At 41.8% G+C, this 26,032-nt stretch overlaps 1 protein-coding gene across 2 annotated transcripts in view; it reads right to left on the bottom strand.

Moving 5' to 3' along the window:
* Positions 1-703: 703 nt before the first annotated feature.
* Positions 704-26,032, bottom strand: part of TXNRD2 (thioredoxin reductase 2) — a 177,407-nt gene continuing 152,078 nt past the window's right edge. For both annotated transcript variants that reach the window (XM_073559079.1, XM_073559078.1), the window contains exons 17-18: positions 5,253-5,617; positions 704-1,533 (exon numbers count right to left, since the gene is read on the bottom strand). In XM_073559079.1, the coding sequence (XP_073415180.1) occupies positions 5,494-5,617 (124 nt within the window). In that variant the 3' untranslated portion in view covers positions 704-1,533; positions 5,253-5,493. The remainder of the gene's footprint in view (positions 1,534-5,252; positions 5,618-26,032) is intronic.

Below are 26,032 nucleotides of genomic sequence, written 5' to 3'. Positions count from 1 at the left end.
CTTCCGTCAGTGGTTTGGCCACAAATTCCAGATCTGGCAGCTATTATATTACAACTGAAACTATTGTTTGCTATAGACCAACTTAATATAAAAGAGACAGAAAGAAAAAGATGCAAATAAGTAGAAATTTTCTTTTTTCAAATCCACTACACCAGTGAGAAGACACAAGATTTAGCTCCCGTAATTTGTGCAGTTTTCTCTAAAATTCCAACATTTTGTAACCTGTAATAAGCACTTGACTTTTTTTTGTTTGTATGTTACCTTATAACTATTAAAAAAAACAAATACAAATATATATAATTGTTTTAAAGTGGTTGTCTGTTCAGCAAATTGAAGGTGACTAGATCCCGCAGACTACTCTGGAAGAAGCCTGTGATTTTTTAAGACTGCTATTTTGAAGATGGTGATCAACAACACATTAAAACATTTGCCTTTACTATCTTTGCAGTTGTACAGATTATTTCAACATTCATAAATAAAGAATTTAAAAAAAAAAAAAAAGTATGGTAACCTTCTTTAGTATGTTCATACAAAAGTTTAACTCACCAAAACTTGTCAGATGACTAGATCAGAATCTGTAAATGACACCTCATATGCTAATAAAAAGTTGGAAAATCAGCACTACAGTTCCACTGGACTTGGGTAAAAATCCTCTTACAACTATGCTTACCATTATTTGTAACGTTAATTCACTCAACACAGAGACAAGACCATTTTTTTATTAATCATTTAACAGATTAAACACAAGAACCAGCAGATTATCTGGACGATGCATCTCCGAGAGTTTTTACACAGGCCGTCATTCACTGGTATTGTTATCTGTTTCTAACTACAATTTTTGGTAACCATCTCTGAAAGTACACACCATATTGTTGCTTGCATAGAGCAGGAGGACATCAGCATGCATAGCATCACTATGTATCCATAAGATACCCTACATCTATAAATTTAAAGGGGTTATCCGGGATTATTTCCTTATTTTTTCATGGGGATAAGAACTGACAGGCAGAAAGTTGCCAACTATCTGCCTGGTGTCGACTCAGTAGGATCACAGACCGCTCCTGCTGCATCATGTCAACAGAACGGGCTTGCACTGTCGACGGGATGTGACTGCTGGCGTCATGCTGATTGACAGCCACCACCCTGCAGTTAGGCAGCGGGGATCTGGCTTACAATTCAGCATGATGGCAGCAGTCAATCAGCATGATGTCAGGAGTTACGCCCCATCAACAGAGAGGAAGAGAAGCAGCTACCTGTTAACATGACTTCACTGGAAGCCTTAGAGTCACATTCAGAAGGGGTACATGACTGCTCTGAGCCGGCAAAGATTGGCACTGGGCACAACAGGCAGGCAGTTAGGCAAACAGTGAAAAATAAAATAGTCCCAGATAATCCCTTTAAGTGCACACTTTGTATCGCATCTTTAATCCAGTCGTTGTTCTAATGAAGTATTTGGTCACATCACCAAAATCACAATTACTCTTTGAAGCTTTGAATATCTTCATTCTGTACTTGCGACAAAATGTGTAGAAGCTAAAAGAGAAAAGGATAAATAAAGTTAGTGAAACCAAAACAAAAGGTGGAAAAATGAAGAGTAATTTTACACAATCGATATAGTGGTTCACAATGAGCGCCGATTAGTGGTACAGAAAGTGGGTTGATGCTCGTTTGCTTGCATTTGTAAGTAAGCATAAAAAATGTGAACAACAAACAAGAAAATTATTCTTGTTACGCTTATCTCTAAAAGTGAAACCTACAGGGTGCAGATGGCTGCATGTGGCCAAAACTCTACCCATCATGGTGGCCAATGACAGTACGGTTTCGAGACCAAATCGTGCAGCCATTGGCCACTTCAGGTCTTTATTATTTTGATGTCTTTTGACAAGAAAGCAAGGAGTATACATATTTTGAGGAATAACTGTGTTCTAAAAGAGTATATTTGAGGAAATGGATAGCAAAATACATATAATAATATCTACAGGTATGAAACCTTGCTCAAAACCTTGCCAAAAAAAGATAAGACATGCACCCTCATCAATTTGTGATTGAAGGATCGAAAATGTAAGTATGTCCTACATGAAATACCAGCGGCCCATACAATTATAGAGAAATCTCTAGGCCAGGCAGAAGCACTATCTCCATCCTACCACTCCTGTCCTTTGTTTAGTGAAGTTAAATGTATAAATTTCTTTATCTATATTGGGACATCTAGGTCATTAATACAAGTAATGCATCGGATACCATAGACATGTATTCTAGTTAAGTAAAAAAATTGAAGATTTTTTTTTTTAACATATTGTAAGGAAACAATATAAAGTACATGTGCAAACCAGATCACCCCGGATAAGGCTCCTACGACACTCGGCATGGAAAATACATTCCAATGTGGTGGAGCAACAATATGAATCCAGAAGCTTTCCAGCCGTATTTTGGATTAAAAAATGCCCAAAAATATATTTGTTTTCCTACGTGTTTCAGACTAAAACTTAGTCCTTATTTATGGACAATTATTATAACAATTATATAATTCATGAATAAGGACTAAGTTTTAGACTGAAACGCGTAGGAAAACATTTTTGAACATACTCAAAATGTCATTTTTAACCATGTTGAAATAAAAGTTAAGCTTCTTTTTTTAATTTGGAATATGGCTGTAAAGCATACTTCAAGGAAATGATGTACAAGAAAAAAAATATCCGTCAAAAAGTCCGCCTGTAAAAGATAATATACCCGTTGCAGGACAATCAGCGGCAAGTAGCTCACTTTAAATAGCTCATGGCGTGAGTGAAAAGTAATAGCTTTTGTTTTCATTACAGTAAGAACTGGGACTCCCAAATCCCACCTGGAAATCACGCACACAGATCGTGAGCTCAGATATCCAGAGCCTTGTGAAATCACTGTACATGCTCCTTGGCTAATGGAACATTCAATGTCAGATGTAATTTTTCAGAACTCCTTGTGGGGAAGACATGCCAGGCTGGTGATATTAGGACACGGTTTCCTCAGGATGTCCTCTGTTATTTTTTATTGTACTAAAGGAGACAGTAAGCCTTTGATGGTGGCTAGGAGCGTGATGTGGGTTTGAAGAATATTTAGGAGCATAGCCGCAAATTACAGGCAGAAGTCCAAAAGTATTTTTGCTCTCAATCTGTTTCCTCCTGAGTAGTAATTGAAATGATGCAGACTCCTGAGCGAGCCGCAGAGAGTGACATTAATCTATAGAAAGACCGAGAATAATATACCTGGCAGCAAGCTACTGATCGACCATGTCCAACTCACAGGTAAAGCAGTACTTGGACTGCTCGAGAAAATTAAGCTGCCGCACACTTAAATGCCAGAAGATCATGGAAAGTTAGTGCGCTTGTTCCTAGTAATGAATCATGAATATTAGATCAGAGTTACATCATTTCAGTCTTCAAATCCACCCATTATGCCTGGCTGAAAAAACATGGGTGTTGATATTAAGGTGATATAAGCTAATCGATAGAGCCAGAAATGACGTAATATGTACGGTAAGTTATAAAACTATCACAATTCAGGTACTGTGCACATTAGTAGATTACCCAGCTCATGAATAATGGAGGGTCTACATATGTGACACAACGGGAGATATAGCAAAGCTGGCAAAAAGAGAAAAGTGGATGGGTCGCCCATGTCAAACATTCATATTGCCTTTTTAAATTTAATCAACCAATGAAAAAAGAAAGCAATAATCTGACAGGTTAAAGAGGGTAAATGTTCCATCTTTTCTATCAGTTTTCAAACAATTTTTCGGAATTTTGAGGATTGCATTACAATTAGCTATAATGAAGGGATTTCGCCATCGGTGGCTGCACTGCAGCTGCAGTCAGCAGGACCCCGGGACCCATTATTGCAGGCTGCATTATGCCAGTGGCTAGTGAAGCTAGCACATTACACTATTCAAGAACTACAGTTTATCTTCTATAGTAATGTGTGAAAGCATTCTAACAGCTGGAGATATTAGTGAGCTTTCTGAATGTTAAAGCACTACGACATGCCATCATTTAATGATGGGTTGGTCTCCAATCTCTTTTGATCCCCCCCGATTATGAGAATAAAGGGTGCTCAGCGCTAATTTAGGAACATATGGGTAGATGGCAAACTCTCCTTTATTGACCATTGCACGGCTGCTGCTAACAATGCAAATAAAATTATGGCATGCATTAAAAAAGGTATAGATAAACATAGTTTTGCATCTATACAAGGCACTACAATACTGTGTACGATTTTGGTATCCACTATATCAGAAGGACGTAGCTGAAGTACAGCAGGTGCCAAGACAGGTTATCAAACCTGGGGTTATTCAGTTTGGAAAAACAAAGGCTTATGTGCAATCTTATTACAATGTACAAATATAAGAGGGGACAGTACAGACATCTTTCAAATTATCTTTTATACCTACGCCTACAATGGTGCCAAGGGGGGCATTCTCCATGTCAGTGAGGAAAGAAGGTTCATTCATAATCACAGATGCAGATTCTTTGCTGTAAGAGCAGTGAGACTATGGAACTCTCTGCCATTTAATGTTGTAATGGTTGTTTCATTACAAAAAGTACAAGGAGCGCCTGGATGTCTTTCTTGAAAAATACAATACTACTTACAGGTTATGGGTGCTAGATTCTGTAACGGGACGTTGATCCAGGGAACTTGTCCGATTGCGGTACATGGAGATGGGAAGGAATTTTTCTCCTAATATGGGGAAATCTGCATCTGTCTCACATGGGTTTTTTCTTCCTCTGGATCAACATGGTAGGTTATAGGTTGAACTCAATGGACTTATGTCTACTTTCAATCTTAAAAACCATGAAACTAAGTCTTTGCAATAGTTATCACTGCACAAGGGGCACTCCAGACCACTCACTGCAGCATGGTTCATGCAAATAAATTGGGCCTGCTGAATTTCCCTGCATTGCGAGTTGGCAGGAGTCAATACAGTGCAGAGAAAAACTGTGAAAAAGGATGCCATTCTAGATCAATGATGCACTCCCTATATTCTCAATAAAGTGTATAAGAAAGGATAAATGAGTGCAAATTATATAGGATGAGATAAATAAATGTGATCCAGTGGCAGATGACTGCCACTAAGAGAGAAGTGCTAGTGGATTTCTGGAGGAAATACAAGGTTGCTCATTCTCACTCATACTTTATAATGAATGAACTCTAAATATAGAAAAGTCCTTGTCATGTTTTGTTCTGCAGAAGGCGGATCTAGATACCATTACACTATGTACCTGGGACTCCAGCATCTTCTGGTCTGCAGTTCCACCTCCTGGATGGTAGGAGTATTAGACTAGATCACAAAACATTTTAGTCCTTGGCACCTGGTAAAACGTTAGACACATGAAGAATGCTTTCTGTAGTGCTTTGTAACTACTGGGAAATGTGAGATGTATACGCAAGAAACACGCTGATAGGTCTCCAGTTCACATGCAGACAGATGGCTCCTTTCCTTTTCAGAGATGGTAATTAACCTCAGCAACCAGTGACTGTGGGGTCCAGTCCTGAACGTTTTGTGATATGCAGTTTGGTCACTTCCTCCGCACATGTAGGATGTATGCCCATTGTACTCATCAACTGAGGATAGGAGGCTCCACACCTGTTGCACAAGAAAGTTGGGTATGACAGTTATTGGTATTACCAATGTAGAAAACTAGATAAATACAAATGTACTTTTCCAAAGCAAATGCGAGGACAGATCATTAGAACAGCTCTAACACTGTAATATACACTTATTACAGATTTAGTCCATGTCATGAGTTGTGTGCATATCTGTTGTTTACGTAGCCCTGTTCTACTTGGGCCAGGTTAGAAAACCACTTTCATCTACCCTATTGGAGAATTTTGAGTTAGTAGAGGGGGATCCTCAGTTCTTGGCCAGTCGTGAGCAGTAACAAAGACCGTTTCTCCCTATGGAGGATCTGTCCTGCAATACACAGACAAGCCATTGATTTGAATGGGCACTCTGTAATACTTTAGTTTCACTGTGGTGGTGCTGTAGAAAAATTGAACACTTACTATTAGCTCTCCCCACAGATTACAGATGATGTATTAGGTTCAAGTAGTGGGACTATTTGTGAACAGCTTATATTCAAAAGGCCCTTCCAATAAATAGGGATTGTCTAAAATAGTGAACCCTTTAAATATTCTTTTACACACACACTTTTTATTCTTCTAGATCACCATGCCTTACAAATATTTTTAAGGTCATTTCCCAAGAATTTTGGTAGCGTTTTTCATTTTGTAACTTTTTTTTTTAATAAAAACTATATTATTGAGGTGCAAGGAAAAAAAAACAGTCAATTATATATTAGGTATCAGCATGTGCATTGCTTTAATAAGACACATACAGTACATGGGATAGTCTGGTATATTCAAGGCACCCTCAATGGCATCCATAAAGGAATATTCACACAGCATCTTTTAAAATCGGTCAGTAGGATCAACCATCCTAAGCAGTCTATATGAACAAGTAGGTCATAGGAAGCGGAATAAAGTGATACCTTGTTATCTGTGATCTGATGTTTTATTCAAGAGAAATCCACGTTTTCCTTATACGTAATTGGGCTGTTAAAATCTATAGGTCCGAAATGACAGGCACTTTGCTCTATTGCTGACATACAGCTCTACAGTGAGATCAGAACTAACATTGTACAGTAGAGCCAGCACTGTAATGAGACAAAGTTCACTTCTGTTGTACTAACACATTTGCACTGCAGGTGTCCTGTCATAGTGTTTCAGCTTTATTTTCACAGACAGACAGTGTGTATGTGTGTGTGTGTGGGGGGGGGGGGGGGGAAGTACAGCAGAGCTGATATCACTGCAAATGTGTTTGCAATGAGACAAGGTTCCACTCTGCTGTACTGTGTTCATTATAATCAGGCACAGCTCTGCAGCAGAGCTTCCAGCCCTATGAGAGGGCAAGTGCTGCTGGAAATGTTTGCAATGAGAGAATTTCACATTTGTTGTACTGTGTTAACACTGATCTCACTGCAGAACTGTGTGTGATTATGAGAGCAAAATGTCAATCATTACATGACTCACACTGGTAACTTCCATGTCATATAAAATTAGCTCAAGAGGCAAATTCTCAGGGAGATCTGTGTCCGAACCACAGCCTGGAACAGCTCAATTATATATAAGAAAAAAATGGATTTGTAACAAGACATCGGATCGCATATATCAAGGTATCATTTCATTCAGCATTCTGATGGCCTTGTAGGGTTTTTCATACATCCAGATTCTCTTTAATGATAATCGGAGATAGACATTCAAGGCTGATCTTGCGATTTCATCCTCAAAATTTAAGTTTTATATAGTGAACGTAAACATCTGCTGTACATGTATGGAGCTTTGTGAAAGGGTTAAGAAACTTTAAAAATTTGCTACAGAACAGAAAGATTAGGATAAACTTTAGTAAACTTTTTAAACTTTAGTAAAAGAATGACAACATTTTATGGCCAGATCAAGCCAAGATTAACTAAACCATTAAGCTGGGAAGACAATCATTAAGACAGGGAAAGGCTTATAAGCATACTACAACATCTGTCAAACATGGCGGAGACAGTGTTGCGGCATGGATCTGCATGACTGACAATGGAACGGAGTAACTGGAATAAACTGATGGCGTGACTGTGGATAGAACTAGCAGGATGAATTTGTCCATGTGTAGAGCTGTACATTCTGCTGAGACTGATAAAGCAGCAGGGCTTTACAATAGAAATGTATAAATACCACAACATACTGCAAATACACCACATTAGCTAAATAAGCCACAGTACCTCTACTCTGAAAGGCACATTTAAATGTATTTATTGTAATGAAATGTGCTCTTTTTCTTGACCGAGCTGGGGGTTACGTGATGTTGACCATTATACTTTTCTTGTCTTCCAGGGTCTTCTAGTGAGCTTACGTGTCACGGACACGCGTGGCTGGACACAGCGCCTCCAGCAGGGCAGAATTAGATGACACGCGTGACCCTGGATACACCGCCTCCAGTTGGGCGAATTTAAATAATAATAAAACGTGCAGCTGCATACGCCGCCTCCAACAGGCGAATTTCAGAAATACACATATGTCTGTAAACCCCGCCTCCAGTAAGGCGAATTTAAACAATAAAAGGGAAAACCTGGGTAACAATAACAATGGTGGCCCTGCGATAGGGAACGGGGAAGTGGAGACCTCCTGCACTCCCGAGTCAGTGTCTCTACACTCCTAACATTCCCTAGGCCGGCACCGGGTGCCGCTCAGGATACCCTTAAACCCTAGCTCGCCCTCCACCTACCCCTTTCTAGTGTAATGGCCGTGTGGAAACTAATCCCACCACTGCACTAAAACACACATAAGGAAAAGAGACAAAACAGGGAAACACCACTTAGCTTTGCTCTGTTGCTTACGCTCCCAGCAACAGAGCCCACCACCTGCGTGCATCTTTTCCTCCGACCAGATCTAACACCATAGTGCAGTCTTGGAGCAAAAAGAGTCCACCACCTGCGTGCAGCTGTCCAGAAACAGAGTCCAGCATCTTGAGTCCAGTTTTCCAGCAACCGAGTCCAGCATCATGAGTGCAGCTCTACACCATAGCTTCCACTCCACCAAGCCATGCAAGAACTCCTTGCTGACACAATAGCTGCAACTCCACCAAGCTATGCCAGCCCTCCTCGCAGACACCATAGCTGCCACTCCAGGACTCTCACTGAGCTGCCCGGGACTCTCCTTCAGCTCCATCCTTCACCCAGGCTTGCTTGTAACTGAGGACTTTCACCAACACTGATTACCACACCTGACACTCTTTTATAGAGCAATCATACCTGTTTTATAACTACGTGCACAAAACTAAAGTAACCAAAGTGCAATGACGCTCACCACCATCAGGGGGCAAATTTAGAACAAAAAACACCACAGTGCAATAATCCTAATGGCCACCGGGGGCAAAAACCAAACCTAAGCACAGAAAAAAAAGGTTACTTGTGATTATTCTCTGTCATATCCAACCTGGATCATGACAATACGAAGCTCAAATACATCGCCCAAATGCACCTGCATAAATTTTTTTATATGGATACATTTAGCGTGCAGCATGGACAAGAAGACAGGATGGCCAAGTAATAGGGACTCGTACGACCAATGGCGTAACTAGAGTCTGATGAGCCCCACCCAGTGCAAGATTTGGACTGGGCCTCCCATCCTGATATATATGTCCCATCCTGGTATATGTCCCTTATCCTGGGTCCTATTCCTGGGGTGTATATATATATATATAATATATAGAGATCAAAGTGTGTATGTATGTATGTATGTATGTATGTATGTGTGTGTGTGTGTGTGTGTGTGTATGTCTGGGATAGGCATCCGCACCGCCGCAGCTACTGTAAGATTATACGCCCCCCTGAGGTCAAGCTTGGTAAACCAGCAAGCACCTTTAACTCTGGGGAATAGATCCGAAATCAGGGGTAACGGATACTGATATTTAATAGTAATTTTGTTGAGGGCACGATAATCAATACAAGGCCTTAATGAACTATCCTTTTTGGCCACGAAAAAAAACCCAGCACCTACAGCACCTAAGGGTGAAGAGGATGGTCTAATATGACCCTTATCCAACGCCTCCTTAATATAGGACCGCATAGCCTCGTGCTCGGGTACAGATAAATTGAAGAGCTGACCCTTGGGAAATTTACACCCCGGGCTCAGTTCAATTGCACAGTCATAACTCCTATGAGGAGGCAAAGACGCAGACTCATTCTCACTAAATACATCATAAAAATCTGCCAAATAGTCAGGAACATCATGCGACTGAGGAGAGGTGGAAAAAACCGGAGCCTCACTAAGGGCACACCGACAACCCCAACTCACCACAGACACAGATTTCCAATCCAAAACTGGATTATGAATTTGCAACCAGGGAAACCCCAGAACAATGGTATCATGCAAATTATGCAACACCAAAAATCTGCAATTTTCTTGATGGTCTCGGGCAACCCGCATTACCACCTGGGTCCAAAACTGAGGTTTATTTTTCGCCAAAGGAGTAGCATCAATCCCCCTCAAAGGGATAGGCGTCCGCAGAGGTATCATAGGAAATCCACAACGTTTAGCAAAATCCAAGTCCATTATGTTCAGGGCTGCTCCCGAATCCACAAAAGCCTTGGCGGAAAATGTGGATAGGGAGCAGATCAGAGTAATTGCCAGAAGAAACTTAGGTTGAACACCACCCACAGAAAACGTGTGTGCAAAACGTTTCTCTCGTTTAGGACAGACAGAAATAATATGCGAGGCATCTCCACAAAAAAACACAGCTTATTACGCCTTCTGAACTCCTGACGTTGCTCCCTCGACAAAACTCTATCACATTGCATAGGTTCAGACATTTGTTCAACAGGTGGCAACACGTCTCGTGCAGTCCTGCGTTCACGTAAACGCCGATCAACCTGAATGGCTAATGACATAGAATCGTCAAGACCAGAGGGAACAGGAAATCCCACCATAGTATCTTTTACGGCTTCTGACAAACCCTTCCGAAAGAGAGCTGCCAAGGCATTATCATTCCAGGTAGTAAGGACCGCCCACTTTCGGAATTTTTGACAGTACAATTCTGCAGAATCTCGACCCTGGCTCAATGCCAACAGGGTCTTTTCAGCCTGATCAATAGCATTAGGTTTGTCATACAACAACCCCAAGGCTTGAAAAAATGCGTTCACATTAGTCAGAATAGGATCATCTGGTTTCAAAGAAAACGCCCAATGCTGGGGATCGCCACGCAGCAAAGAGATGACAATTTTAATCTGCTGCGCGGAGCTCCCTGATGAGTTAGGCTTCAAGGCAAAAAATAATTTACAATTATATTTGAAATTCAAAAATTTAGACCGATCCCCAAAAAACACATCAGGAGTAGGGATCTTTGGTTCAGCAGCATGTGAATGAGCAAGGTAGGCGGAAATTCCCCGCACTTCCGCAGCGAGCTGCTCCACACGATCAGACAATTGCTTTATCTCCATTGAGAGAAAAAAAAAAATTCCCCCTACGGCCTCAGAGATATAGAGGAAAAAATATACACACTTTTTTTTTTTTTACAATTCTTTCCTGCTATTGAGTACCCTAGGATCTGCGGTATGGCTGGTGATTCTGTTATGAATGAGTCACTGTAGGAGGCAAAAATGGAAATACTAGCTAAGTCCAGAAAACCAGAGAAGTTGGCAGCTATCGGATTGCAGACCCCTGAACCTATCAACAACAACTAGCAGTAGCCGTGGGGGGTTCCTACGGTGCCCTAGACCCCTCGATCACAGCCGGAGAACTACATAGCCTAAAGACAGAAAGGGAAATCTGAACTGCCCCAGAGCAGACCCCAAAGCAATAGGCAGCCCCCAACATATAATGACGGTGAAGCAAGATGAAAAAACACTCACACAGATAGAAAGATAGGCTGAGCAAATGATGGGGCCCAAACTAACTAGATAGGAAAGGATAGAAAAGCTGCTGTCTGTAATCCGCCAAAACCCTATCAAAACAAGAGCCAACAGCTGATAGGGAAAAAAGCCCTGAAGACGCTAGGCTTCAAAAAGACTATATCAGTACTCAGGTATTTTCTGAAGACAGAGCAAAAAGGAATTCAGCACACCCCAGCAGGGAATGGCAGAAATCAAGGAAAACAATGCAAAACAAAACCAAAACACAAATGCAAAAAGTAGAGCAGAAAACTTAGCTTTTGAGGAGCAGGAATCAGACTGGTCTCCTAGAATCCCTCAGAGAGATCACCAGCAAGGCAGAAGGGCGTCGGCTGCCTTATATCCAGTCAGTAATTCCCGTCACCCAGTGATCATCATCCTGCCCAGGTGCTTGGTAATCAGCCTCACTACCTTCCTTCACCAGAAGAGGGAGTTCATCAGACCTCAATGGTGAAGGGGAAAATGAACTCACAACAGAGCACCATTTGACTTTTTCAAAGCAGAATTGGCTGGAATTGAGATCAGACGCCATGTTGCGCTTGGAGAGCACCTGATGTGCCCAAACAGTGGAAACCCCCAATTATAACTCCAACCCTAACACACACCCCTAACCCTAATCTCAGCCCTAACCCTAATGGGAAAATGGAAATACATTTTTTTAATTTTATTATTTTTCCCTAACTAAGGGGGTGATAGCAGGGAGTTTGATTTACTATTTATAGCAGGTTTTTATTTTTGACAGCGGTCACACGCTAAAAGACGCTTTTTATTGTAAAAATAGTTTTTGCATCACCACATATTGAGAGCTATAATTTTTCCATATTTTGACCCACCGAGTCATGTGAGGTCTTATTTTTTACGAGACGAGTTGACGGTTTTATTGGTATCATTTTCGGGCACGTGACATCTTTTGATCGCTTTTTATTCTGATTTTTGGGACGCAGAATGAACAAAAACCAGCGTTTCATGAATTTCTTTTGGGTGGTGCGTTTACACCGTTCCGCGTGCGGTAAAATTGATAAAGCGGTTTTATTCTTTGGGTCAGTACAGTTACAGTGATACCTCATTTAGGTTGTTTTTTTATGTTTTGGCGCTTTTATGCAATGAAAACAATTTTATATAAAAAATTATTTTTGCATCGCTTTATTCTGCGAGCTATAACTTTTTTATTTTTTTGCTGATGATGCTGTATGGCGGCTCGTTTTTTGCGGGACAAGATGACGTTTTCAGCGGTAATAAATCACTATTTTTTGCTTAGTTTTTTATTTTTATTTTTTAAGGGGTTCGCTAAAGGGGTTAACTAGTGGGACAGTTTTATACGGCGGGTCGTTACGGACGCGGCGATACCAAATATGTGTACTTTTAATGTTTTTTTTATTTCCAAAAAATGAATTTATTAGGGAATATTTTTTTTTTTTTATTTATTTAGCGATTTTTTTAAAATTATTTTTACACTTTTTTTTTTTTTTAATCTTTATTACATTGTCCCAGGGGGGACATACCTGTCGTGCCAGATCGCTGATCTGTCACATCACAGATCACTGTGACAGATCAGCGATCTGTCACAGGCACTGCACAGGCTTTCCTCATGCCTGCGCTTTGCAGCACTGAGGAAGCCAGCTCCCTGCAGGCCCCCGAAGGTCCCCATCGCCATCTTGGATTCGGGGACCTGCAGGGATGGAGCCCCCCGCAGCAGCGCTGCACATTGCGCTGCTGTGGGGGGCTCAGGGAAGCACGGAGGGAGCCCCCTCCCTGCCGATGCTTCCCTTTAACCCCTGGTACACCGCGATCGTGTTTGATTGCGGTGTGCAAGGGGTTAACGTGTCGGGGGCGGTCCGTGACCACCCCTGACACATTGTGCCGGGTGTCAGCTGTGATAATCAGCTGACACCCGGCCGCGATCATCGGCGCTCACCAAGTGGGCGCCGCTGATCACTGTGATGTACTATCCCGTCCCTGGGAATTAAGTCCCAGGGCACATGGACGGGATAGTACGTCACATGACAGAAAGGGGTTAATGAGATGATTGTGCCTCGGGGCAGGACTGTAGGCAGAGTCTTATCTTGATGCTCTAGTCCAGAGAAACCAAGAATAGAATTGACTACAGGCCCGCCCCAAAGCACAAACATGTTCCTCATCATGGAGACAGAGAAAGAGACAGACTGTTTGTGCTTTGGGGTGGCCTGTGGGCAGGTCTTTTCTTGGCTTCTCTGGCTTAGAGCAAGGAAGTTAAGACTCTGCCTACAGTCCCGCCCCGGAGCATGAGCATCTCATTAACTGAAAACTTCTAACACTAATTACACAAGATTTCTTCACCCCAGGTATCATTTTAATCAGTGTAACAGTGGCAACATGACAATGCATGTAGTTTACTTATCAAAATCCTGCTGACAGGTTCGCTTTAAGTAAACATATTAATGTGCACCAGGGAGCCCCCAAATGTCAAGAATAAGCAGTAAAATAGCTAAAAACAGAACTAGAGAACTTTAATGTGTTTATAGGCATTGGAAAACCCCTTTAACTTTGGCCACTGTGCCATCGAATAAACTAACATTTCCAGTTCTGTAGTTTACGTCTGAGTTGTCATCTCATTATCACCATAGGCAAGATTATTTGTTAATTATATACAGTACCAATCTAAAGTTTGGACACACCTGTTTCTGCAATGCGATTACTTGTTATTACTGGAATATGCACTTTGTAGATTCAGGTTGAAGGCAACATAATCACAAAGAGAACATATATAAATACAAGACGTAAAGAAACATGTCAGAAACAAACCAGAATGTGTTAAACCTTAGATGCCCACCTTTTACACCTATAAAAGGTTTACAAACCCTTGGCATTCTATCAAGAAGCTTCATCAGGTCAACCTGGAGTAGCTTTCCAACAGTCTAGAAAGGTTGCTTTGCCTTTACTTTGCTGTTCAAATCACCCTAAAACATGTCAAGAGATTGTGGAGGCCCTATCATCTAACAGCACTCCATCACTCTCCTTAGTCACATAGCCCTTACATAGTCTGGAGGTGTGTTTTGAGTCAATGGGGAGCATGGTGACTCAGTGGTTAGCACGGGTTTCAAACCAGCAATGTGGAGTAGGATAGCGCTATACAAGTCAGTAAAATCAATAATTTCCCTATTCCAACCCGACCGCACGGGAATGCAACAAGTTGCGTTTTGCGCAGACTGGCGCGTCAAAACAACGCATCCGCATGTCCTGCGTACCCAATGTTAAAGATAGGTACGCAGGACGCATGCAGAAGTATGCGGGGATTAACGGAGAAAGTACGCAGCCCTCTGCAAAGCCCCCAAAGCTAATCTGAACCTAGTCTTAGTGCAAACAACATGGGATGGCATGTTGTTACACAATGCTATTGTAGCCATGCTGAATAAGTGTGCCTTGAATTTGTATTTTTTTTTTAGTTCTGGTTTCCATATGTGCTTCTTCAAGGTTTTTCTGCCTTCAGTCTGAATCTACAATGTGCATATTTCAGTAAGAACAAAAAAAATCATTACATGAACAGGTGCGTATAAACTTTGTACTGATACTGCATATTCACAATGTGATGGTCATAGCTCACCTACCCCTCCTTGTACAATGACCTTAGTATATATCATGGACCATGCCTAGAAAATTATTCCATAGAAGTGACTAAATATCTCCAGGCTATTACTTCCTATGGATCAGTAGTTATTGTATGGCAAATAAGTATTTGACACACTGTTGATTGTTTTCCCACCTACAAAGAATGGAGAGGTCTGTAATTTTTATGATCGGTACACTTCAACTGTTAGAGACAGAATCTAAAAATAAAAAACAGAAAATCACATTGTATGATTTTTAAATAATTAAATTGTATTTTATTGCATGAAATAAGTATTTGAGACAATAGAAAAACAAACTTAAATATTTGATACAGAAACCTTTGTTTGCAATAACAGAGTTCAGACGTTTCCTGTAGTTCTTCACCAAGTTTGCACACATTGCAGCAGGGATTTTGGCACAGTCATTCATACAGATCTTCTCCTTATATTTCAGATTTCGCGGCTGTCGTTGGACCACATTGAGCTTCAGTTCCCTTCAAATATTTTCTTTTGGGTTCAGGTCTGGAGACTGACAAAGCCATTCTAGGACCTTGAAATGTCTCTAACAGAGTCACTTCTCAGTTGCCCTAGCGGTGTGATTCAGGTTATTGTCATGCTGGAAGACCCAACCACGACCCATCTTCAATGCCCTCACTGAGGGAAGGAGTTTTTTGGACAAAATCTCGCGATACATGACACCATCCATCCTCCCTTCAATTTGGTGTAGTTGTCCTGTTCCCTTTGCAGAAAAGCACCCCAAAAGTATGATGTTTCCCCCACCATGCTTCACAGTTGGAATGGTGTTCTCAGAATTGTACTCATCTTTCTTCCTCAAAACGCGGAAAGTGAAGATGAAACCAAAAAGTTGTATTGTGGTCTCATCCAATCACTTCACCTTCTCCCATGCCTCCTCTGGATGATCCAGATGGTCATTGGTGAACTTCAACCTGGACATATGCTGGTGTGAACAGGGGTACCTTGCATACCCTGCAGGATTTTAATCCATGACAGCGTAGTGTATTACTAATGTTAATATTTGAGTCTGTGGTCTGAGCTCTCTTCAGCTCATTGACCAGGTCCTCCAGTGAATCTTCTTTACCCCATGAGGTGAGATGTTGCATGGAGCCCCAGACCGAGGAAGATTGACTGTCATCTTGTGTTTCTTCCATTTTCTAATAACTGAGCCAGCAGTTGTCGCCTTTTCACTAAGCTGCTTGCTTATTGTCCTGTAGCCCATCCCAGCCTTGTGCAGGTCTACAATTTTGTCCCTGGCCTCCTTAGACAGCTCTTTGGTCTTGGCCATGGTGGAGAGGTTGGTAGTGTGATTGAGTGAGTGTGTGGACAGGTGTCTTTTATACAGGTAATGAGTTCAAACATACAATTAATGCAGGTAGAGTAGGAGGGCTTCTAAAAGAAAAAATAAAAGGTCTGTGGTGCAAGTGGCGTTGGTGGATGGAATGAGACATGATGTCCCAGATGTGCTCGATTGGATTCAGGTCTGGGGAATGTCAGGCCAGTCCATAGCATCAATACCTTCATCATACAGGAACTGCTGACAATTCAGCCACATGGGGCTTAGCATTGTCATGCATCAGAAGGAAACCAGGACCCACTGCACCTGCATATGGTCTCAACGAGTCTGAGGATTTCAGGGCAGCACGGTGGCTCAGTGGTTAGCGCTGCAGCCTTGCAACACTGGGGTCCTGGGTTCGAATCCCACCAAGGACAACATCTGCAAGGAGTTTGTATGTTCTCCCCGTGTTTGCGTGGGTTTCCTCCGGGTACTCTGGTTTCCACCCACATTCCAAAGACATACTGATAAGGAATTTAGATTGTGAGCCCCATTGGGGACAGTGATGATAATATGAGCAACTGTAAAGCGCTGCGGAATATGTTATATAAAAATAAAGATTATTATTATTTCATTTCGATAGTTAATGGAAGTCAGGGTTCTTCTGCCTAGCACATGGAGGGCTGTTCCACCCTCCAAAGAAATGCCTCCCCACATCACTACTGACTCACTGCCAAACCGGTCATGCTGGAGGATGTTGCAGGCAACAGAATGTTCTCCATGTCATCTCCAGACTCGGTCAAGTCTGCCACATTTGCTCAGTGTGAACCTGATCTCATCCATGAAGAGCACAGGACGCCAATGTCAAATCTGCCAAGCTAAGTGTTCTGTGGCAAATGCCAATCACCCTGCATGTGCTTACAGCCCAACACCTACTTGTGGACTTTGGCCCTCATACCACCCTCATGGAGTCTGTTTCTGACAGTTTGAGCAGACGCATGGCAGTAAGTGGCATGCTGGAGTTCATGTCCATGGCTCTGGCACTGCTCCTTCTGTTACTTCTTGCACAAAGGAGGAGGAAGCAGTCCTGTGCTGGGTTGTTACCCTCCTACAACCACCTTCACGTCTCCTGATGTACTAGCCTGTCTCCTGTTATCTGCTTCATGATTTGGACACTGTGCTGATAGACACAGCTACCCTTCTTGCCACAGCTCGCATTGATGTGACATCTTGGATGAGCTGCAGTACCTGAGCAACTTCTGTGGGTTACAGGCACCGCCTCATGCTACTGTATAGTACCTCTAGGGGTGTGAGCAATGACAAAATGCAAAGTGAACAAAACAACAACCAAAAAGGATGAGAACAGAGAAATATTCTGTGGTCACCTCCTGAAGAACCACTCATTTATAGGGGCGGTCTTGCTAATTGTCTATCATTTCTACCTGTTGTCTGCTCCATTCGCACAATAGCAGGAGAACTGGATTCACAATCCGTGTTGCTTCATAGCAGGACAAGTTAATTTCACAGAAGTGTGATTGACCTAGGAGTTACAATGTGATGCATAAGTGTGCCCTTTATTTTTTAAGCAGTGTATGTTTATACATACACACCGATTCCCTGAACTCTAATATCGTTATGTCACATTTCCTCCAGGATCTGCTTCTGTGACGCTTGCTTCCTAAATTACGCGCCATCGTATTCATTCTGCTTGCAGTGCTGATGATGGAGGACACGTCAAAGCCAGTAGCTCTTGGAGGTACAGGCTCTGTCCAGCCACTGAGACTGGGATGACTGGGACCTGTAGTTTGTCTAGTCTGTCATTATGGATGACAAATTCTTTTAAGGAACAACTTGTGCGCTTTGAGTTGTTCTCTTGAGATATACTGTATGTCATGGGCAGATCTCCTGGCATCTTCCTTTAGAAAATCCTGAAAAAAAAAAAATCAGAATTCATTGTTGCATCAATGATGAAAAGCCATCCTAGACCACAGGCAGCAAAACAGGCCCAAACCATGATACTTACCATCTGTGAAACACGGTGGAGGTAGAATTTTTTTTTACACTGTCAGGCGGTGTTTTTCTTTTTCCAGTATTTCTCATTTAAAGCAAAAGCTTTTTTTTGGTTGCATCTGTCCACACAACATTGTTGCAATAGCCTTCCAGCTTGTCCAGGTGATTTTTTAGCAAGCTTTAGAAGGGCAGTAACGTTGCAATCCTGCCATGTATACTATTGTAATTCAGTGTCCTCTTGCTGATGAACTCATTTACATTAATATTAGCTAATGTGAGAGCGGTCTTTAGCTCTTTAGAAGTCATCTTGGGTTTCTTTGTGACTTCGCGGACTATTTTACACGTTGCTTTTAGAATGCTTATTGTTGGTCAGCAACTCCTGAGGAGAGTAATAATAATCTTGAATTTATTCCATTTGTACTCAATCAGTTTGACTGTGGAGTGGTGGTGTTCAAACTCTTTATATATTGTTTTGTAACCTTTTCCAGTCTGGTTAGCATTAAGAACTCTTTTTCTGAGGTCTTCAGAAATCTCGTTTGTAGAAGTGTATCATGGCACGAACAAAGATGATGTTCTGTAGATCAGACATTAATAAATCCCTGTTCTTTTAGAAAACAGGTCGCTCACTCACACGTGACTGTCATCCCATTAATTGAAAACACTATTATCTAGTTTCACCTTCAAATCATCTGCTATTCCTGAAAGTTGTGATATCGGATCATTTTTCTCAATAATAATAAAATGCAAAGTGTAATATTTTTGACTAATTTGTTAGATTTGGTTCTCGGTGTGTACTTTAGGATTTGTGTGAAAATCTGATGTAGTCTTGAGTAAAATCTTGCAGAAATATTTAAAACTCTGAAGGCTTCACAAACTTTCAAGCATCACTGTACATTATATGATACAACTAGTATACAAGTGGCAAAGGTGCAACATGGTACAATTTGAACACTAATATACTTGTGCTACTACAACAGTTGATAAGGTTGTGACAATGTGGTGAGGACATAAAAACTGTGTCACGTTACAGTTTGGGGGCTAAAAGTAATGTAATATTGTGTAGGGAAAAATACTACAACACTGTGCTGAAAGTATAACAAGCAATGTATTTTACTTTCCTATTGTAGGTAAATGCAATGCTGTATTATAATGCATGTGCAATTTATAAGCTGGCAAACTAAGAGGAAAAGTCCAAGTGTCAATTAATTCAATCTACAGGGTGGGCCATTTATATGGACACACCTGGGTGGGCTGACTTTAAAATGGCCACCACCCATCTTGAAAAGTTTCCCCCCTCCCATATACTAATGTGCCACAAACAGGAAGTTGATACCACCAACCATTCTCATTTTATTTAGGTGTATCCATATACATGGCCCACCCTGTAGATATAATTTCTGAGAATTCCTGTTCACAGCAAACATGAAATTCTTCGAGATTATGTGTTGGTGTATGGTGGCATATATATATGTGGTTTGCTATATGAATATCTAATATAATCTGTCATTTCACTGCAATTCCATGGGTTGTGGGTTTTGCTGCATTTCATGCAGAGAAATAACTGGCATACAGAAAATTTAAAATTTACACCGCAAGTCAACTTCTGCTTGTAATTTTCCCTACAGTTCATTAATGAGATCCGTCACAAACTTTGCTGCTATTAGAATATGCTGGGCTTTTCCAGCCATACATACAAATGAAAAATCTGCAGTGTATTAACTAGGTTTGAATATGCCCCCAATTTATTTTTAAATCCTACGTCAGGATTGTCAGTTTTCCTCAGTCAAAAAAGTTATCCAGTTCTTAAAGGTGCTGTTCAGTGAGGATAGGTGATAACTTAATGATTGGTAAGGGTCCGACTGCTGGTTGTCACACCGATCGGCAGAATGGGTATTTTTATGACAGTTATCCCAGTTTAGAACGGAGCTGAAATGCACATGCCCGACCATTGCTCCTTTCATTCCCTATGAAGCTTCTGGAAAAAGCCGAGAATATGGCTCGGCAGCTTCACGGTGACTGAATGGAGCAGCAGTCGAGCATGCGCCTTGTCAATCTATTCTAAAAATGGGATTAACGGATATAAAAGTGCCACATTCTCCTGATCGTGCGGGTCTTCAGCAGGCGGATCCACTCCGATCTCTAAGTTATCACCTATCTCTTGGATATATCTATACTGGACAATCATTTTAAACATTGTCTATTCTCAGGATATGTTCTCAATATTAGATTGGTGGAGGTCCCACTCTTCATACCCCTACGAATTAGCTCTTTGAAAACGCCACACAAAGCTGGACTTGATGTAGCACCTATGCCTGGTATTGCAGCTTTGCTCCTTTCTAACAGGTTGGTGAGAGTCAGAATATCTCCAATCTAATATTGATGACATCTCTTAAGAAGAGGCATTAAATACTAGGATATGAGTAACTTTTATTGATTTCTACATTCCTAAAAAGAATGAAGCAACAGTCTTCAGATGGGAGCAGGATTGTCAGGACATGTGCAAGCCCCTCTGTCTTGGCCTGAATTATTACATACATGGTTAGGGCAGCAAAGTGAATTTTTGCCTCAAATAAAGGAATGCCTAACCAGAGTGTGGGATTAGAGATTAATTGTACGAATCCCACTGTCTGAATAACACCATCTAGGGTGACTGAATTCAGGGATCTCTTACCTACAGTCGGTACGGAAAGAATTCAGACCCCTTTAAATTTTTCACTCTTTGTTTCATTGCAGCCATTGGGCAAATTCAAAAAAGCAGGGCTGGTGAGTCGGAGCCCATTATGGTGAGTCGGTGTTATGTAAATTGAGGAGTTGAAGGTTTGGCTTACTGACTCCACAGCCCTGCAAAAAAAGTTTATTTGTTTTCTCATTAATGTATGCACCCCATCTTGACTAAAAAAAACATTAGTGTAGAAACTTTTGCAAATTTATTAAAAAAGAAAAACTGAAATATCACATGGTCATAAGTATTCAGACACTTTGCTGAGTATTGAATAGAAGCACCCTTTTGAGCTAGTGCAGCCATGAGACTTCTTGGGAATGATGCAACAAGTTTTTCACACCTGGATTTGGGGATCCTCTGCCATTCTTCCTTGCAGATCCTCTCCAGTTCCATCAGGTGAACGTTGGTGTACAGCAATTTTCAGGTCTCTCCAGAGATGCTCAATTGGGTTTAGGTCAAGGCTCTGGCTGGGCCAGTCAAGAATGGTCACAGAGTTGTTCTGAAGCCACTCCTTTGTTATTTTAACTGAGTGCTTAGGGTCATTATCTTGTTGGAAGGAGAAACTTCGGCCAAATCTGAGGTCCAGAGCACTCTGAAAGAGGTTTTCCTCCAGGATATCATTGTACTTGTCCGCATTCATTTTTCCTTCAATGGCAACCAGTCGTCCTGTCCCTGCAGCTGAAAAACACCCCCCATAGCATGATGCTGCCACTACCATGTTTCACTGTTGGGATTGTATTGGGCAGGTGATGAGCAGTGCCTGGTTTTCTCTACACACACCGCTTAGAATTATCACCAAAAAGGTCTCATCAGACCAGAGAATCTTATTTCTCATAGTCTGGGAGTCCTTCATGTATTTTTTAGCAAACTCTATGCGGGCTTTCATATATGTCTTGCACTGAGGAGAGGCTTCCGTCGGGCCACTCTGGAATAAAGGCCCGACTGGTGGAGGGCTGCAGTGATAGTTGACTTTGTGGAACTTTCTCCTTTCTCCCTACTGCATCTCTGGAGCTCAGCCACAGTGATCTTGGGGTTCTTCTTTACCGTCTACCACCAAGGCTCTTCTCCTACAATTGCTCAGTTTGGTTGGACGGCCAGGTCTAGGAAGTCTTCTGGTGGTACAAAACTTCTTCCATTTAAGGATTATGGAGGCCACTGTGCTCTTAGGAACCTTGAGTACTGCAGAAATTCTTATGTAACCTTGGCCAGATCTGGGCCTTGCCACAATTCTGTCTCTAAGCTCCTTGGCCAGTTCCTTTGACCTCAGGATTCTCATTTGGTCTGACATGCACTGTGAGCTGTGAGGTCTTATATAGACAGGTGCGTGCCTTTCCAACTCAAGTCCTATCAGTTTAATTAAACACAGCTGTACTCCAATGAAGGAGTAGAACCATCATCTAAAGGAGGATCACAAGGAAATGGACAGCATGTGATTTAAATATGAGTGTTTGAGCAAAGGGTCTTAAAACTTATGATCATGTGATATTTCCGTTTTTCTTTTTTAATAAATTGGCAAAAAATTCTACATTTCTGTTTTTTTCAGTCAAGATGGGGTGCAGAGTGTACACTAATGAGAAAAAAATGAACTTTTTTGAATTTACCAAATGGCTGCAATGAAACAAGAGTGAAAAATTTAAACGGGTCTGAATACTTTCCGTACCCACTGTAGGCAACATTTGTGAGTCAACTCCCACATTGGGCACCGTATCGTAGTATGTTAAAAATCATACCCCTCATACAGTCTTGAGATTCAGAAGTTGCTGCTCCGTTGCTTCCCATTAATAGGCACTGGTGTACAGTGCCATATTAACATTTGATCTACATATACAATTAGTAACAAAACAGTCCCAGACTATATGTAGAGGAAACCACAGAGGATTGTGGCCGCCTGTCTGGCCCTGAAGTTTTCAAAGGTCTGTCTTTGATCAGATGCTCCAAACACTGTGTCAAACTGCTTCTCTCCTGCCAGCCTGGAGCTATAGACTGACATAACTGAGCAATCGATCAGGAGCTGCAGCTAAAACAGCAGTAATCTAATTTCCCGGCTGTCTAAAAAATGAAGTGTTATGTGTGTGTGTGAAAACACATGACAAGTTAGAGCAAGATGTGTAAAAAAAGAAAAGGAAGACATAATTTACCTAGATGAATGCTAGATTAACCTGTAATTTTTCTTTGGAGAATTGGAAGGATGAGAAGCTTTGTTTTGTGGATTGTGTCTCTTTTTATCTTCTACACAAATTTGAAAATCAAAGGGTTCTACTGATTGTATGGAGTATTATATTATAAAATATGCCTCAACATAATTGTATGAGAGATTGATTTATGCAGGACGAGCTGTGCTTTTGAATCACACTATTCATTTTATCATGTGATGCACTCAAAAGCAGGGAAAAAATCCAAACACTGTAAAATTGCAAAAACAAAAGCGCAATTACGCAATTGTTTTTCTTGAATTTTGTTTTCACAGCGTTTATTATACTGTAAAAATTACATGGCAATATGATGCTCCAGATCAACTTGATTATGTTCATAACAGACATAATTACCTGGCAAAATGATGCTCCAGATCAACTCGATTATGTTCTGTCCTCTACTCATTACCTGTAGTAATGGCACCTGGTTGAACTTCTGAGGGTATGTGCACACTTTGCGGTTTCTGCTGCGTTTCCGCAGCGTTTTTGGCTCTGCAGAAACGCAGCAGATTCTGCTGCATTGTACAGTACCTTTATTTCCTATGGAAATAAAAAAAAGCTGTGCACATGCTGCTTTTTTCCCTCGCGGTTTTGCTGCGGTTTTCAAAACGCAGCATGTCAATTGTTTGGTGCAGAAACGCTGCAGTTTTACACCTCATCCATTATGAGGTGTAAAACCGCAGGGCAAAACCGCAGAAAAAACGCAGATAAACCGCAGATAAACCGCAGCACTTTGTCCTGCGGATTTCCTGCGGTTTTCTCTACAAATTCCGCAGAGACAAAAAACTATGTGTGCACATACCCTTATCCGTATTAAGAAGTTCAACCAGGTGCCAATACTACAGGTAATGAGTGGAGGACAGAATAGCCTCTAAAAGAAGAAGTTACAGGTCTGTGAGAGCCAGAAATCTTGCATGTTTTAGGTGACCAAATACTTCTTTTCCACCATAATTTGGACATCAGTAAGGGGTTAACAGATTAACAGCTGATGGCTGCGGATGTTTACAGCAGATAATAGCGGAGCATGCATCAAAGAACGTGACCCAACATATGGTGCACCAATAAGTCATATGTTGTGAAGGGGTTAATAAGTTCTCCTGACTTGTCTGTTTTAGGAAATACTCATTTACCATAAGATTATGTTCTTAAAATGCTATATGGTGCCATTCTTCTGTTCCTCCTCCTCAATAAATCATCAACTGGGAGTTACCATTTTTTCCCCAAATATGTGTTTTTGTACAGTTGGAGAGGAAATACGGCCACTCCCGGTCAGCACTCCCGTTCGTCGCTAGAGGATGGAGCGTCATGGACGTCGCACATACACACAGCGCTGCCTGCTTTATTACTACTCAAACACTTTGTGGCCCGACACATGTGTATTTTTGATAAAGGTCTTTACTGACCGAAAACTCATATATGATACACAATATCTATAAGGACCACTATAATAAGGCCATGTGCACACGATGCAGATTTGCAGCGTTTCCGCAGCGGATTTTACCGCGCAGAAACGTTGCATATCCGCATTGTGATGTACAGTACCTTTAAAATGAATGGAAAAAAAAAAACGCTGTGCAGACCGTGCGGATTTTTCCGCGCGGTTTTCCTGCGGTACAAAATCCGCAGCATGTTACTTCTTTTGTGCGGTTTTCTATCTCCCCTGTCACCAGATCCGCAGGGGGAAAACTGCAATGGAAAACCGCACAAAAACCCGCATGAAAACCGCGTGAAAAATGGAAGAAATCCGCAGGAAAAATGCAGGTCATTTGACCTGCGGTTTTCTTCCATTCTGCACGGAAAAATCCGCAGGGCTCAAAACTCCGTCTGCACTCAGCCTTAAAGTCTCATTTTTTTCACTATAATTACTTCAGAGTGCCGGATTCTTCTTAGAGCCTCTATGTGTTTTTGTACAGCCTGGCACTGTCAGCAATGATTGGATAGTATTTAAAAACACCCACCTCCACAACTGGTAACGCATTGTTGAAAATAGTCTAATGTTTTCCTGTTAGCCATTCTTGGGTGTTTTGGGTCATTATCCTGTTGCAACACCCATGATCTGCGACTGAGACCAAGCTTTCTGACACTGGGCAGCACATTTCTCTCTAGAATCCCTTAGTAGTCTTGACATTTAATTGTACCTGTCAGTATATAATACTGGATACTGTCACGTGGACTCGTCCTGTGTGACGCGACCTGCAGGCCGGTAACTGAAACAACACGACGTGGCACGTGAAGCTGTCCTGTGTGACACGGCCCGCAGGCCGGTAACTGTAAAAAACAAGACAAGGGGGAGGGACAACAGTTACAACGGTGGGCCCTGCGATAGGGAAAGGGGATGTGGAGACCTCCTGCACTCCCCTGAGTCAGTGTCCCTAACGCTCCTAACGTTCCTTATGCCGATTCCGCACCGTGCGCCGCTCAGGATACCTGTCACCCTAGCACACTCTACACCTATCCCTTGCTAGGGAGCTGGGTGGCGCAGGCACTGGCCCCACCGTTGTACTAAGACACACGAAGGGAAAACACAAACAGGGGAACACCACTTAGCTTTACTCTGTGCACTTGCTCCCGGCAACAGAGTCCACCACCAGAATGCAGCTCTCCTCCTGAAATGCTGCCACCAAGCTCTGTCAGAGCTGCAAGGAAATCCCCTCTGACTCCTTCCACACCAGGGCTCTGACCGTGCTGCAAGGAGCTCTCTCCAGCTCCTTCCTCCACCAGGGATGGTTGGAAATGAATACTATCACCAACGCTGATTGCAACACCTG

The sequence above is a fragment of the Dendrobates tinctorius genome, unplaced genomic scaffold (assembly GCF_039654945.1).
Source record: "Dendrobates tinctorius isolate UK_male_01 unplaced genomic scaffold, ASM3965494v1 ptg000265l, whole genome shotgun sequence".
Classification (NCBI taxonomy): Eukaryota; Metazoa; Chordata; class Amphibia; order Anura; family Dendrobatidae; genus Dendrobates; species Dendrobates tinctorius.
Note: the sequence above shows the minus strand (reverse complement) of the source record. Positions and strands in the feature narration are given on the sequence as shown.